Source organism: Rhinolophus ferrumequinum, chromosome 17 (assembly GCF_004115265.2).
Source record: "Rhinolophus ferrumequinum isolate MPI-CBG mRhiFer1 chromosome 17, mRhiFer1_v1.p, whole genome shotgun sequence".
NCBI classification, from domain to species: Eukaryota; Metazoa; Chordata; class Mammalia; order Chiroptera; family Rhinolophidae; genus Rhinolophus; species Rhinolophus ferrumequinum.
The window spans coordinates 17,546,305-17,562,833 of NC_046300.1; the positions used below are offsets into that span (position 1 = coordinate 17,546,305).

A 16,529-nucleotide genomic window follows, 5' to 3' on the forward strand; every position below is an offset into this window, starting at 1 on the left:
GTTAAGATATAAAAAAGAATATTCATGTTTTTCATAATAGATGTTATCAGAGTCAATCTTGATATGTAACAAAGGGGAATCATTAAGATATGATACATCTTTATATATACTACATAGCCATTAACAAGTCATATTTTTCATGAAGATCAGCTATATGGACTACCAAACAATGTAATAATTTCATCATTTTGTATAGAATTATACACAGATGAAGGACTGGACAAGACCTAACAAAGGTTATCAGCAGTGGGTTGATTAGCGCTTTTAATTTTCATAAAACTTTTCTGCATTACAAATATTACATTGCTAAGAATGCAATGTTATTGCAAATATGAAAAATAGTCAACATAATATACCATATTAAAATGGCATTTGAGGGCCGGCCCGGTGGCTCAGGCGGTTAGGTGGTTAGAGCTCCATGCTCCTAACTCCGAAGGCTACCGGTTCGATTCCCACATGGGCCAGTGGGCTCTCAACCACAAGGTTGCCAATTCAACTCCTCGAGTCCCATAAGGGATGGTGGGCTCCACCCCCTGCAACTAAGATTGAACACGGCACCTTGAGCTGAGCTGTTGCTGAGCTCCTGGATGTCTCAGTTGGTTAGAGCGTGTCCTCTCAACCACAAGGTTGCCGATTCAACTCCCGCAAGGGATGGTGGGCTGCGCCCCTGCAACTAGTAACAGCAACTGGACCTGGAGCTGAGCTGCTCCCGCCACAACTAAGACTTAAAGGACAACAACTTGAAGCTGAACAGCACCCTCCACAACTAAGACTTAAAGGACAACAACTTGAAGCTGAACAGCACCCTCCACAACTAAGATTGAAAGGACAACAACTTGAAGCTTAACAGCACCCTCCAACAGCTAAGATTGAAAGGACAACAACTTGACTTGTAAAAAAGTCCTGGAAGTACACACTGTTCCCAATAAAGTCCTGTTCCCCTTCCCCAATCAAATCTTTAAAAAAAAAAAAAAAAGGCATTTGACAAAATTCAGCATCCTTTCATGATAAAAATTTTCAACAAACTAGGAATAGAAGGGAATTTTCTGAACCTAAGAAAGAGCATCCGTGAAAAATCCACAGCTAGTATCATACTTAATGGTGAAAAACTGGGTGCTTTCCCCCAAGATCAGGACCAAGATAAGGGTGTCCGCTCTTGTCCTTCCTAACAACATTGTCATGGAGGTCCTAGACAGGTCAGTTCAGCAAAAAAAAGAAATAAAAAGTATCCAAATTGGAAAAGAGGTAAAAGTATCTCTATTTACACGATCTTAAATATAGACCTTACATATAGGAAGTCCTAAGGAATTCACACAAAAAACTGATAGAGCTTATTGAGTTCAGCAAGGTTGCAGGATACAAGATCAATATACAAAAATCAGTTGATTTCTGAATGTTAGCAATGAACAATCTAGAAACAAATTTAAAAAACAATTCCAATTACAGTGGCATCAAAAAGAATAAAATACTTAGGAATCAATATAACAAAAGCAGCGTAAGACTTCTCTAGGGAAAACCACTCCTGCGTTTCTCCTTTATTCTCATACTCATAATACTGCTGACACCAGATGTGTAGGTTTTCCACATCAAGCAATTCTTCTACACCTGCTGGGTGTCCTATAATTCAGTTCAATTCTGACAGTAACTGTAGTTAGAATGGACCTCACAGGTTAAGGGCTCAGTCCCATAACACTGCCCCCCACTCCCACTTCAGACATGAATTGGAAGTCCAGGTTGTCACCTGTGCTGCTGCCAGTTGGATATACATCGGAGCTTCCCATAACCCCATCCTCAGGTTCAATTAATTTGCTAGAGCATCTCGCAGACTCGGGAAAACAGTCTACTTACTAGATTACTGGTTTATTACAACGCATATTAAAAGGTATAAATGAAGAGCCAGATGAAGAGATACATGGGATGAAATCCAGAACTGTCCCAAGCGCAAGAGCTTTTGTCACCGTGGAGTTGGAGTATGCCTCCCTCATGGCACATGGATGTGTTCATCAACCCAGAAACTCTCTGAACTTGTACTTTTAGGATTTTTATGGAAACTTCATCATACAGGTATGATCGATCGGTCATTAAATCAATCTTCAGCCTCTCCCTCCTTCCCAGAGGATGGAGGTTGGGACTGAAAGTTCCAAGCTTCTAATCATGGCTTCGTCATTCTGGTGACCAGCCCCCATCCTGAAGTTGTTCAGGAGCCCACCAGGAATTGCCTCATTAGAACCAAAGACACTCCTATTACCCAGAAAATTCCAAGGGATTTAGGAGCACTGTATCAGGTACCAGGGTCAAAGACAAATAGTAGAACAAAAGGTACTCCTAGTGCTCTTATCACTTAAGAAATTACAAGAGTTTTAGGAGCTCTGTGCCAGGAACCTGGGGGTAGAAACATATACAGGTATGTAAGTGTGTGTGTATGTGTGTATGACTTTAATTTCACACTTGTATGCTGAAAACTACAACACCTTGTGAAAAGAAATTAAGGAAGACCTAAATAAATGGGCAGACACCCAGCTTTTTAAAGACTTCATATTAAGATGGCAAATTGACCTATGCCTTCAATGAAATCCACATCAAAAGTTCAGCTGCCTTTTTATAGAAATTGACAAGTTGATCCTAAAATCCACATGCAAATGCAAGGGATTCAGAATAGATGAAACAATTCTGAAAAAGAACAAAGTTGGTGGACTCACACTTCCCAATTTCAAAATTTACTTCAGAGCTACAGTATTCAAGTCTGTGTGGACTGTTATAAGGATAGCTTTATAGATAGACCAGTGTAATAGAATTCAGTGTCCAGAAATAAACCCATATACCTATTTATGGTCAGTTGATTTTCAACAGGAGTGCGAAAACCATTCACTGGGGAAGGAATTGTTTTTTCAACAAGTGGTGCTGGAACAACTGGATAGCCCAATGCCAAGGAATGAATTTGGACCCTCTACCTCACACCATATCGAAAAAATTAACTGAAAACGAATCAAAGACCCAAATCTGAGAACTAAAACTATAAAACTGTGAAGAAAATATAGGTATAAATTTTCTTGACCTGCGTTTAGGCAATGTGTTCTTAGATACTGTACTAAACATAAGGAACCAAAGAAAAGATAGACAAATTGGACTTCTTCAAAATTAAAAACATTTATGCTTCAGAGGGCACCGTTAAGGAAGTAAAAAGACAGCACACAGAATGAGAGAAAACATTTGCAAATCACATACCTGATGAGGGGCTTGTATCTCAAATATATAAAGAACTCTTAGAACTCAGTAACAAAAAGACAATTTGATTTAAAAATAGGCAAAGGATTTGAGTAGGCATTTCTCTAAAGACCATATGCAAATGGCCAATAAGCACATACAAAGATGCTCAACATCATTATTCATTAGGAAAGTGCAAATCAAAAGCACAATGAGATACCACTTCATACCCACTGGGGTGGCTATTATTTAAGAAATGGATAATAACAATTACCTGGAACAATATGGAGAAATAGAAATATAGTGAAACTGCTGGTGGGAATGTTAATAGGGGAGCCATTATGGGAACACTTGGCAATTTCTCTAAAAGTTAAACATAGAGTTACCATGTGATGCTAGCTGTATACCCAAAACAATGAATCACGTTTTATGTTCTCATAAAAACGTGTATCTGAATGTTCATAGCAACCTTATTCATAATAGGCAACAGTAGGCACAACCCAAATGTTTATCAGCTGGTGAATGGTTAAACAAGTTATGTCCATGCAGTGGAATGGGATATTATTCAAGGAATACATTATTACGTACTATTTTCTTCTACACATACGTACCTTTTCACTTAAAGGAGCCACTTTATGGCTTCTCTCTGGCATGTGCGAATTGCCAGCATTACTACTCTTGTGCTTTGTGGCCGTTAAGTAAAATCAGGGTGATGAACAGAAGCACTGCCGTACTGAGACAGTCGATCTGATAACTGATGGCAACCAGGTGGGTAGTCTATGTATGTGTAGATACACTGGAAAAGGGACGATTCACGGCTCACGCGGGAAGGAGTGGCACAATGGGAGACTTCATCGTGCTGCTCAGAACAGTGAGCAGTTTAAAACTTATAAATTGTTTATTTCTGGAATTTTCCAAGTAGAATTTTCAGACCTTGATTGACCACAGGTTACTGAAACCATGGAAAGGGCAACTCCAGATAAGGGTGGGTGGGGGAAATACTATACCTAAAAATGAAGTACTAATGCATGCTACAAGATGGACCTTGAAAACATGAAGTCAGACACAGACTGCCACATATTGTCTGATTTCATTTATATGATATACCTAGAATAGGTGAATCCACAGAAACAAAGTAAAATTAGTTGTTGCCAGGGGCTGGGAGTCAGGAGACTAGGGAGTGACTTCTAATGGATACAGGATTTCTTTTTGAAGTGATGAAAATGTCCTGGGATTAGTAATGAGGGTTGCATAACCTTGTGAATATTAAAAACACCAAATTGTGTATGTTATTTAGTGTGAATTTGATGGTACATGAATTACAGCTTAATTTTTTTTAAGTGGGGAAAAAGTGGGAAAAAACAAACCCTTTTCATCCTGAGTCTTAAAAATGTATTTAATATCTGTTATTTTTATTACCAGAAAAAAATACTGTATTTACAATGTTTTAATGGGAATTAGAAAACCAATTTGCAACCATAGTATTTTTTTCATAAGAAAGCCTGTAATAATGCTATGAGGTTGACTTAATTTGTTTCTTTTGGTTCTTTAAAGTTTAAGTTGCATATTTGTTTACTGCATTACAGAAGGGAAAGGTGTCCCTCTATCCTCCTTTCTCCATCTGGCACAGGTTCACATTCAGAGGCAATGAGCAACTTTCCTGTGGCTCTTTCTAGGACTTAGATAATGGATTTTCTCATTCTCTTTCTCCTTTCCTCCTTTCTTCACCCCTCCTTCTTCCTTTCTACCCCCTCATCCTTCCTCCTTTCCTCCCTCCTTCCCCAATCCTTCCCCCCTCAGCTTTCTTATATACACGTGACTGGTATACTCTCGCTTTTCTTCTATTTTGAGCCATGCTTATCATGGCTGAACATTTATGGGTCAGAGGGAGTTATCTATGGTTTTTAGCAAAAACTTCAGTGAGCACTTAGGTCTTGCCAGGCACCCTGCTAGTTGCTAGAGATCCAGAGGTATATGCTTTTATACTCATCTTTTGGTAGGTTCCTCTCTGTCTATTGGTAGGTTCCTAAAGGATGAGCAGTTAAAAAGTTTGTTGAGTTTTATGCATTTTGAATTTGAAGTCCTTGTGAAACATCAAACTGGAGGTGTTCAGGAGGCATAGTGTATAATCACACACACACACATTAGTGGCATTGAAATACAGTGGTATAGAAGTCAGGAGAGAGATCTATGCTTGAGATTAGATTTCAAAGTCATCTGAAAATTGTTCTTACTGTAATCTTTCAATATTTAACTCAGTACATTCCTTAAAGCAGTTGCCACTGGGGTTTTCTCTTCACTAAAGTACAGAATCCTTTGGCAACGGGAATATCATTGAGTGTTTTGAATTTTATCCTTTAAAACTTTATTCTGAAGAGGAAGTTTGGTGTCATGGGAGACAGTCAGGAATTTGTTTTAGTTGAAAACAAGTTTCATATATATCTGTGCTATGGATTCTCTTATTAAAAATAATGTTTTCTGGGTTTTACAAAATCATTTCTTTCTAATATACTAAGTTTCCCTCTGTTCTTTGCTTGCTTTCATCAAAGAGGATACTTCTGACAAGATGGATGGTAAGACCTTCCTAATTCTATTACTAAAGATTTTTATGGCTATTGGATTCTATATAATATCTTTGTTCATTTTCTTAATTTCTGAAAATAGAGTGCTTATTTAACAGCAATCTTAACGTGAAAATGGCTATATAATTCTGATTCAGTTTTAGATTTGGCATATGCATTTTGGGGTTTCCCAGTCTACTCAAATACTAGGTTACTCATTGTTGTAAGTTAAATCTATCTTAAATCTTTTTACTTTAGCTCTTAGAAAAGTCTTGTTTCTTAAGTCTTTCTCTGAAATATTAGTCTCAGAAGAATGGAAAGGAATCTCATGTCATTTGATTCAACTCTTTAGTTTACTAGCTTTGAACAGAGAGACAAATGACATATTTTACAGATTCATATGGCTATTTATAAATGTGAAATACTAGTGACAGATGCTATCTTTTAAGAGAAACTTACATTAATTTTTGCCTTTTTAATTTCAGTATTCAAGTGATTAGTTTATCTCTTGCTTTGTTCAAGATGGTGTTTTTTATCTGTATGGCATTTTGTCAGATACCAGATAGCATATTACCCACACTTTCCTTTCACTTCATCACATATCATAATGTTTTCTAGAAATTTAAGCTTTTTTAAAGAAATTATAAGCAGATACTGAAACTGTAAGACACAGTATGAGGTCTAGGAAAAATGGAGAACTGTATTATTTTTTCTATCAATTATTACATAAACTCTGAAATCAGTGTATCTTCTATTCTGATGAAATGGAACATTTCATCTTGGGTTGGGTGTATGAGTATTTTATTAGTCTCTGTGCTTCTATGATGTTTGATGTATTTCATAAATTTAAAAAAAAATGAATGAAATGAAAGCTCACCAAGAGAATCTCTGTATTTTAAACCTTTCAATATTACTTATAACACCGAAATTCTGGATCTTTTAAAAACAAATTGTTCTCCTTTTTCAAATCAAAATATTTTCTTCTTTGGGTCATAAACATCAGCCTTTTTGAAGGAATCACCTGTGTGACTTGATGTGTTACTCTCACTGTTGTTCAGTCCTATATTTTTAAAATGTCTTTATATGCACACACATATCTGTTATTGCCCTTTAGTAGTAGTGAGTTACGGTATTTATACTTGGTTGTTTTTTACTCATTTTCATTGACATGTTAGGGAGCACAGAGTTGCATCTTTCTTGAGTGATTAATTTCTCTAAATTTCTTTACCACTTCAAATTTTAGGTATGAAGTTTAGGTAAAAGTTTATGTTATGGAATTTTGCCATTTTCAGTTGTCTAGTTTTAACCTTTTTTGTGCTGTGAGTCATTAGGTTACTTCAATTTTTTTTTTTTCCCCAAAGTGAACCTTTCAAATGTTAATTTAAGACAGACTACGAGATTTGTTTTTACTTTCATTTTCTTCTTGGGTGGGAGGCGTGAAGTAGGTCTTAACATTAGCATTGGCAGAATTTGTTGAAATGTTATTGTTTTATTTCTCTTATTTAGGAACAGCATCTGAAGATGGTAAGAATTACAAATTTTGCTAGTAACACAAATACCTCTATTTTAATATTTTTATTAGTAGGAATTAAAACTAAAATAGGCTGATTTCTTTGCAAATCGATATTTGCCAGCTGTGGTAGCCTCTACATTTTATGTTTGATTTTGCTAATTATGTATGTGGATTTTTCTTTTTTAATTCTTCATTCTAGAGTTTTGCTTTGTATCTTGGATCATTTCATGCTGGGAAAACATAATCGCTTAACATGTATAATAATATCTAATATAAAGTTAGCACATAGTTTCATTTTTTTGAATAATGACATTAATGCTTTTTGGTTTTGTTTTTTAATTTATGCCAGTTCATTTATACTTTGGGGAAGCGTGCACCATTGCTTTATTAATGGAGTTTAAATATCATCAGTGTTTAAATGCATTTATTTAGTCAGCTTTTAAATGTATCTTCTATTTGAATTAGTGACTGGGTAAATTGCATATATGATTTGAATGTGAGATTACAAAAAACTTGCTAAATATATTTTTATTTTACTGAGCCAGTTTACTTAAAAAAAAATTTATTGCTTTTGAAATAGTAGAAAGGAAAAAAATTCAATCTTTATATTTCTCCTGCCTGAAGTCTGTCTTATTAAACCTCTGGTTGGATACACCTTTTTTCCCTCCTAAGTTTTGCATGGGTGTGACACTTTCTTGTGATACAAAACCAAGTAGTTTTAACTTGTATTTTGATCTCATATTTACTCTGACATATTTGAAATATTTTCGTATTTTAGGTTTTAAGTTGGAATACTATATAAAAATGGTTTCTGTCACTGTGGCATTGTAAAATAGAATGGAAATATCAAAATACTTAACTTACCCTAATTTCTTATAATAGATAAATTCTCCATTTCAAAAATAATAATTTTGTCTTTCAGTTTTACTTCTTAGTCAGGAGAACATTGTGTTCTATTCTAGAAAGACTCTAAAAGGGTGATAGGTCTGAACTGTGGGCTTACTGGGGACGTTGAAGAAGTTGATAGAATTTTAGGATTCTACCAGCTATACTTCTGATTTTGCTTTTGTTTTATTCCCAGTTCTTAGTCAATTTAAATTTTGTAGTTTCTTAATATTTTTTTAAAGTTTTTAATTTCCTAACTTCTCGTTACTCTTCGGGATATTTTTTTTTTTCGGACTCACATAGCCATATCAGGCTAGTTAGTATATTGTGATGGCCCTGCAAATTGTACCTTTTAACAAAGAGGATTCTGAGCCCTTCTTTATGATTATGTTTTGTATTCATTCTGACTTGATAGTGCTTGAGACTGATGCTTAAGAACACCAAAGTACCTTGTAGTAATATATTTTTGTTTTTACTAATGGCAGTTTACTTAAAGACTTTGATAAGTGTTATATCGTTTATGGCTTGGTTTTGTGGAGCGGGGATGAGGCAGTGGTAGAGGAGAAAGGAATGCAGCTGGGAGGTAGAGAAGGAAATATGTTGACAGAAGTGCCAACTCTTACCTGATAAGTTATTTCTCAAATCATTTTATAAATGAAATTGGTTGGTTGGGGGAAGAGAATGGTAAACGTGTCCATATACATCTGTAGTAATCCGATGTTTAGCACAGGATAAAAAGATCAAATATTTTATCTCTTCTTGCAAATCCTTTTAGAAGTACATTTTCAGTAAAAGGGATTGTTTAGGTTGTTTCTAAGATTAGGTTTATGTTTAAAACTACACACTGGATTTGAGAATAAATTTCATTGATACTGAAATTTTAAAATTGGAATTACCAATTAAGAAACAAGTGGCATGCTTATAGTAATTATTTTAATTATAGCTCCACTGGACTAACCAAACTAAGAATGGAAATCTTTTAGTTTGACTTTACTTTTACCCTTAAAGGAAAGTTAGTTTATGGTGCAACATGTAAAGAGCAGTATGTATATTTAAAATTTTAAGAGAAATATAACCTGTAAGTAATGGTTACATGGTTATAGAATTTAATACTTGAAAAGCACATCAATTAGAAAATTATAGTGAGACTTTTTTTCCTCATTACTGAATATTATTGTAGGAAAATATCTTTAATTATGTAAATAACTTTTTTTTTCAGGTCGGGTAAGAGCAAAGCTTTCAGCACCACTTGCTGGCATGGGAAATGCCAAGGCAGATTCTAGAGGAAGAAGTCGAACAAAAATGGTGTCTCAGTCACAGCGTATGTATTACTTCAGTTCTTTTGTATTTGTAATATGTTAGGATAGATAAGTGTGTTGCTTATAGATTGTGTGTTAGGAGATTGACCAGTGGATAAAAACAAAGCTAATTTTAAAAAGACAAGCTACATACTGAGTTCTTGTTCTATACTTTAGGTTCATCATCACCTGACAAAAATGAAGGTATTTTTTTTTTTCAATGTTTTGGGTCAGTTGTTGTGCATGTTTTGGAATTTTTTTGAGTGAGTGTTGTCTTGTCTTTGATGTGTTATTAGGCTGCATCATTGATATCTGCCACTTAGAAAGACAAACTTCATCTGCTATACAAACTTTTGCATGGAGATATTTTAAGTAGCATAATCTCTTAGCATTAAGGTTTTCACAGTCTACTCAGAAACTTGCAAATGTGGAAAATTATGCTTTATAGGGGCAAAAAAATTACCATGTTTTAGCAACAAATCGCATCTAGCTAATGCTATTCAAGGACAGATATGTGGTATCTTTATAATCTCCCCAAAATCTATTAGAATACAACTAGATTTTTGGCAGCTATATGCTGATTCATAGTGAGAAAATATAATGACCAGTTCTGCTGTATTGCTTGTTAAATTTAAAATATATTTTTTTCTATTTCATTAGAAGGTGAGTTTCTCCATATGCCCGGTTATTAAAAAGCACTATTTTGAGGTCTAGATAAAACGTATGATCCTACACATTTCAGAATAGTAACACATACACTTATGGCATTTATTAATTTAAAGGAGTTTGTTCCCATTCCTTCTTTATCAAGAGATTTTCATTATCTCTTATCTGTAAAAACAGGATTTTTTCCCTAGGGAAGTGATTCTCGGGTTATTCTACATACTTGGCTGTTTTGGAAAGAAAGATTTAACTATCTTCCACTGATGTTTAAGTGATTTATCAAGATATCAATGCTCAATTTGTGTTTTTTAACTTGATTTCTGAATCTTGGAATCAGGGGAAAGACAGCTGGGCTTGGAGAGGGCCAGGGTGGTGATTACATAAGTCCCACCTTCCAGATTCTCCTCTTCTCCTCTTTCCAAAGCCAAAAAATCCAGACAGAGTAATGATGGGGGCACTCACCAAGAGTCCAAAAAAATAAGCAGAAATGCTCAGTAAAATTGGTTTGCAAATTGAGGATTATTTGTCTGGGTAGAGGCTCTTCTCCCAACCAAAATAGGAATAGGTCATGTCACATTCTTCCCTGATACAGTGTGTTTTTAAAGTAACTTACTCTTTAGCAATGCAGCATAGTAGTATAGAGCCTTGCTTCTCCAAATGTAGTGCCCAGCCCAGCATCAGCATCATGGGAGCTAGTTAGAAATGCACAATCTCATGCCACCACAGATCTACTGAATTCAGTTTTGAACAAGATCACCAAGTGATTTGTGTTAAAGAAAAGATTGAGAAGTATTGATGTAAATAACAAACTCGAGAGCCATGCTGCTCAGATTTGAGTCATGGCTTTTCCAGATTTTTTAAAGTTCTATTTCTGTATACTCATCTGTAAAATGAAGAGGATAATCTCATAGGATTGTTGTGAGGATTGAACGATGTAGTATATTTAAGACACTAAGATAGTGCCTGGGCCCAGAGTAAGCACTATATATTTTAGCTGATAAAATTGTCCTCGTTATTCTTATTGTCAATTGAGATTTATACTTCTGTTGCGTACTTCTGTACCTTGTTATTCTTATGACCTTCAGGAAGCAAAAAATAAATAATGGTGAGGTTAGGAAATTTAAAACATCATGGCAAAGATTCAAAGTGCTTTGTTTATGGTTTTTCAGTATATTACTTAAGGACCTCTCTCTTAGTTATGTTGTAACTACTGGTCACTTCAGTGGAATATAGCATAATTTTTTTACATTTGATTTTTTACTTTGAAACCCAATCCACAATACTTCAAATCCTTTCCTAAAATATGAGAACATAATGATAGGCCTTTAGGCCTAAGTAAGATTTTAAGATTAGGAGACATTCCCACTATACAGTCACGTAGGTTTTAAATCATATGGAGAGGTTTTTCTTTGTTTGCTTGCTTATTTATTTGAATGACTATATGTTCCATTCCAAATTCTTTTGAAAAAAGATATTGTGGCCCTATATAATTTGATGCAAGTTTCTTTACAGTATATTCGCATAGAAATATTGCTGTGATCTCCATCTTCACTTTGCTGTAAAGTAATCCATTAGGGTTTGCATGGACTTTCCATATTTTTATATCATCATTTAGAAAAAAAAAAAACACACCCAAAACTCTTGGATCAAAGCAAGTGTGTTCTGATGGCTAATCAAAATAAATAAAAGCAGACCAAGTGAAGAGACTTCCAGATTTATACCTATGTAAGGATTGTGTCTTTTTTGTTGTTGTTGATAGTGACTGGTTGGGTACAAATGTTTGTACAGCCTGTCAGAAACATTGCCTCCCCACCCTAACCCATCTGCCATTTGTGGGTTTTTTTCTGTGTCTTAAAAAAGATAAAATTTGTAGCTTTTATTGTGTGCTTTTTCCTCAGCTATAAGATGTTGTAGTTCTTCCTTACTTGTAGGTTTAAATTAAATGTTTAAATAATAAAAACTTAAACATTTAATTATTTAGATTTTAGGCCATCAGAAGAAAAGCTAAAGAATTTACACTTATTTTTGCAACTTCGTTTCATCTGCTTTGTACATGAGTGTCTCATTTCAGTTTATTAGCTGTAAAAACTACTAAATGTACTTACTGCTTTTGTTACAGACATCTATGGTTTGGGGATTTCTTTTTTAAGCTTTTTGTTTTTGTTTTGTTTTGTTTTGCTTTAGGGTCTTTTATTTTCTAAGAACTGACTAAAGCTTTCTTATTTCCATCTGCCATCCATTTTAAATCTGCTCCTTCCCTCTTCCTGGATTATAACCCTTCCCCTAATTCTGCCTTTACACTTGTTCAGGATCACAATCTGCTAATACCATTGGTGGTAAGAATCTATAGACTTTATGTGTGCATCTATTGTTTGATCACCTATTTTCATGATCAAGAATGGGTTCTATTCAGCAGAAATTCTTAATATATAATATTCCATCATTTTATAGCCATATTGCCAGTTAGGAGTTTACTTTGGCCTGTCTTTTATTACCAAAACCCTGGATTTGTAAAATTATCCAAGTTGATTCCCCAGCTATAAACATTCAAAAGCAAAGGAGCTTTAGTAATGCCTTGAAAATATTTCATAAAAAGTATAAAATGGTAATTTGAAAACTTAAGGCAACACAAAAGAAATTAGGTATCTAATTTCAAGTTTTGCAGATTATTTTCCAGCATGCTATTCCCTAGGTACATTATGCCCCTTTTCATCAACTCTGTGGTTTTCTTAGAAGAAATAATTAGCCTTCGTAGTTCTTTGCTGGGGAAAGAGCCTTGATATTTTCTTCTAAGTATAAATAATTCCAAATGAGTCATAGGCACTGGAATTGTCACACTGTTTAGAGGGGTCAGGGGGGCATTGGAGAAAAGAGGGTCATGATTAAAGCAAAATGAATACTGTCAATTTTATTCCCTAGGAGGGGGCATGAATGAATTTAAATGGGCAGAGAGTGAGCTTGTATTATTTTGATAAATTCAATAAATCTAAAATAGGAGTGGTTACTCTGCTTATATACTGCGTGTTTCCTGTCTGCTGAATAGACCCACACGTCAGGGAGTTTTCTAGTCTCCTACCAACACCTCCACCTCCTAAATTCATATTAATTTTAACTGAATACCATATTGTATGTGTTCAGTTCATTATTTACACTTTTTATATTGTTGCAAGTGTTCCCATAAAATATTCCATCAGCTTACGTTGCATTGTGAGTTTGTGGCATGTTGGGTGTTCGGGTGTTTTGGTGTGTATGTTTAGTTTAGACACTGCATGGAGAAGTAGGTGCCTTGTGAGTACCCTTAAGGTTATCATGGAAAGAAACCTGATTTAAAGGTTCTTCACCGGAAGCATCATGAAACAATTCAAATGAGCCATCATTTTAAAGTAGACTTGAATAATTTCCTACAATAATTTAGAATGCCTTCTGCTCAAATAGTTAAGTTCTTAACTTTATCAGAAACACTGCTTTGTTTTACAGTATTGCTATAACCAGTGGAAGTTACTTACATTTCATTTTGTGTGCTGGTAAAATATAGGAATTAAGCATAAGCTTAAATTGTATTCAGTAAGATCATGCCAAGAAAATTATTGCAAGGGGCACACATCAGCAGCCCATGGACCACATCCAGCCTGTCTCCATTCATGTATTTTGGGGTCTACACAACATGATAAAAATCAGGAAATTTCAAAGCTTTCGTTTTTCAAAACTTCCCAAACCTGGCTACTATTACCTCACGACAGAGCTGGCTGCACTAAAAAGTCACCACTCATGCCTTAACACTCAGCACTCTACCCTCATTGACATCCCCAGCTTGTCCCCATCTGCATTTGAGTCTTTAACCTTTGCTCTGTGGAAATGAACTGTCATTGGGTAAGATGACACAAGGCGAGCAGTGACTGCCCTGTTGCTTAGGAGAAGTAGTGCCAACAAAGGGGAAAAGTTGCTTTCGTGAAGATTTATTTAAGTGCTGGTTTAACTTTTCTATAATGCTACCATTCAGAATCTAGAGTTAGAGTTTATTTTGCAGTTATCTAGTCCGTTTTCCCATTCAGTGCAGACAAAATGTTTTGATTGACAAAGTGCTCATCTCCTTAAAAGTTAACCCATGCAATTCTAGTTTAAAACCATGTTTCTTAACGTCTTTTTTAACCCTTGCCCCAGTATCTGAGATTTTGTCCAGCTCCTTCTATCTTCCTGAACGCATATTCCCTGCCTTCCAAGGCTGAATATCACTAGTTTAGAAAGTCTGGCTTCTTTGACATTTGCCTGTTAGTCTTGCTCTGCCCTCAGTACTTATGCATCTATATCCCAGAGGGTGGCCACCCAAGATCCCTTTGCTATTTGAAGACAAATAGCAAAAAGCAAATTTCTTTGTCAGCTGTCCCAATTTTGTAAACAGTTAAAATTTAATTTTGTAAAATTAAAAAAATATACATAAGAACAAGATTGATAACTTTGTTATACCCATTCCGAGGCATCTTAGCAGACACTTTTAACATGAAGCAAATTTTCATTCTTATATTTTTAACAAAAATAATAGCAGTAATAGAGCTATTAATTTTTTTCCTTTTAAATAAATGGCTTTAGCCATATGAAATTTATTGTCAGAAAGTTATTTCTTTGGAAATCTTTTATACTATTTGTGTTCTGAAAATCATAATAGTGTTGTCCTTATTAAACATAGCACCTTACACCCCCCAAAACTGAAAATATATTTTACATAATTTACCATTCTGACTTATAGTAAACCTTTTTTTTTTGCAGGTTATGATTATATATAAATCTTCCTCATTCTGTTTTCTTTGAACTTAGAACTTGCTAGCACAGTTTTCTCGGAAATATTTCTTGAATTTTTATCCTTTCAAGAAGTTCTCTTGGAGTTCACATCTTAACATGTGTATGTGTGTTTGCTGTTCAGCTGGCAGCCGGTCTGGGTCTCCTGGAAGAGTTCTGACCACAACAGCCCTGTCCACTGTGAGCTCTGGTGTTCAGAGAGTCCTGGTCAACTCAGCCTCCGCACAGAAGAGAAGCAAGATTCCACGGAGCCAGGGCTGTAGCAGAGAGGCCAGTCCATCGAGGCTCTCAGTGGGTAAGATCTTCTCAGTGAGACTTGGGACCTTTTATTTCTTTGTATTTCACGTTTAGGTACCATTGAAGATTTTGACTAGGCACTTATAAGTTAGAGGAAAACAACTTAAAATTCAAGACAAGTTGAAATACAGGTGATAAATTGAAATAGATAGCTTATCTTGAAAGTATATTTCATTTATATTTTAAATCTTCTTTTATTTTCAGCCTTTTTATTTTAGCAAAGTATTACTTTACTCTTCTAGTCTCATACAAACTAGAGGACTGTATTCAAGAAATTCAGCAGTATTCCTGGTAATGCTTCCTCAAAAGTAATTTCTTCCCAACCTTAGAAAAACTTGAGTTATTGATCAGTTTTTAAGAAAAAAGAAATAAAACCAAAATATCAAAAATGCAAATGCTGTTTTCTGTTTTCTCCCTTTTAATATTGCTGTTGCTTCGTATCAGCCCGAAGCAGTCGTATTCCTCGACCAAGTGTGAGTCAGGGATGCAGCCGAGAAGCCAGTCGGGAAAGCAGCCGGGATACAAGTCCTGTTCGCTCCTTTCAGCCCCTCGGTAAGTATTTGGGCAAGTATGAGGTCATTGCTTTCCGCTTCTGTTTTCACTATCTGATAACCTCAACATACCTTGGAGTTAGCTTTCTTTATCGACTGTATCTTTGCGTCTCCTTTCTGTCATTCGGAGGAAAGAGTCGAAAGGAAATGATATGTTTAGGACATTTACTTAAATGAGCAAGTTAGACATTGTATAAACATGATGAAGTAAATATCACACAGATTTAAACTACAGAATACGGAATTCAAGATTTTTCTTAACCTATAAAATTTAAATACCGTATTTAAATATTTACGCTCAAGTGAAATATGGACTATTTAGTTTGATAAAATAAATACTTTTGTCCTTTTCAGCAGAAATATTGACATTTCACCTTAGGCACTTAACTTAGGTTACTAGAAAGAATGCTACAAACTAATATACGAACTATTTATTAAAATGAGAGGATACCATTTTATAGTATTTTGCTATTTAACAGTTGTTTTCCGTATATTATTGCTAATGTGATGTCACTGCTGTAAAACCTCTATCTGTCCCAATTACAAAGGTTGTATTAGTACCTCGATTATAATACTGCTTTCACCTCTTTTATAAAAATATTAAACGATTATTTTTAAACCTTTAGTATTTTGGAATAATTGGAGAGACAGTATTTTTTTACATTGAAAATCTTTAGAATTTCTGCATGGTTCTTTAATGTTTTACCTAGTACTTTGTATACCAGCACATACGTATAGCCATTTCAGATTTTTCTTTTAATTC

The 16,529-nt window shown here is 34.9% G+C and overlaps 1 protein-coding gene across 50 annotated transcripts in view; it reads left to right on the plus strand.

The window, feature by feature from the left end:
- The window catches only part of CLASP2 (cytoplasmic linker associated protein 2), a 149,482-nt gene that overhangs the window by 87,495 nt on the left and 45,458 nt on the right, over positions 1-16,529 (plus strand). For 20 of the 50 annotated variants that reach the window (XM_033132413.1, XM_033132420.1, XM_033132415.1 and 17 more), the window contains 7 exons: positions 5,754-5,777; positions 7,272-7,289; positions 9,383-9,484; positions 9,639-9,665; positions 12,434-12,460; positions 15,043-15,213; positions 15,660-15,767. In XM_033132413.1, the coding sequence (XP_032988304.1) occupies positions 5,754-5,777; positions 7,272-7,289; positions 9,383-9,484; positions 9,639-9,665; positions 12,434-12,460; positions 15,043-15,213; positions 15,660-15,767 (477 nt within the window). The remainder of the gene's footprint in view (positions 1-5,753; positions 5,778-7,271; positions 7,290-9,382; positions 9,485-9,638; positions 9,666-12,433; positions 12,461-15,042; positions 15,214-15,659; positions 15,768-16,529) is intronic. The other 30 variants (XM_033132433.1, XM_033132448.1, XM_033132450.1 and 27 more) reach the window with 5 other exon arrangements.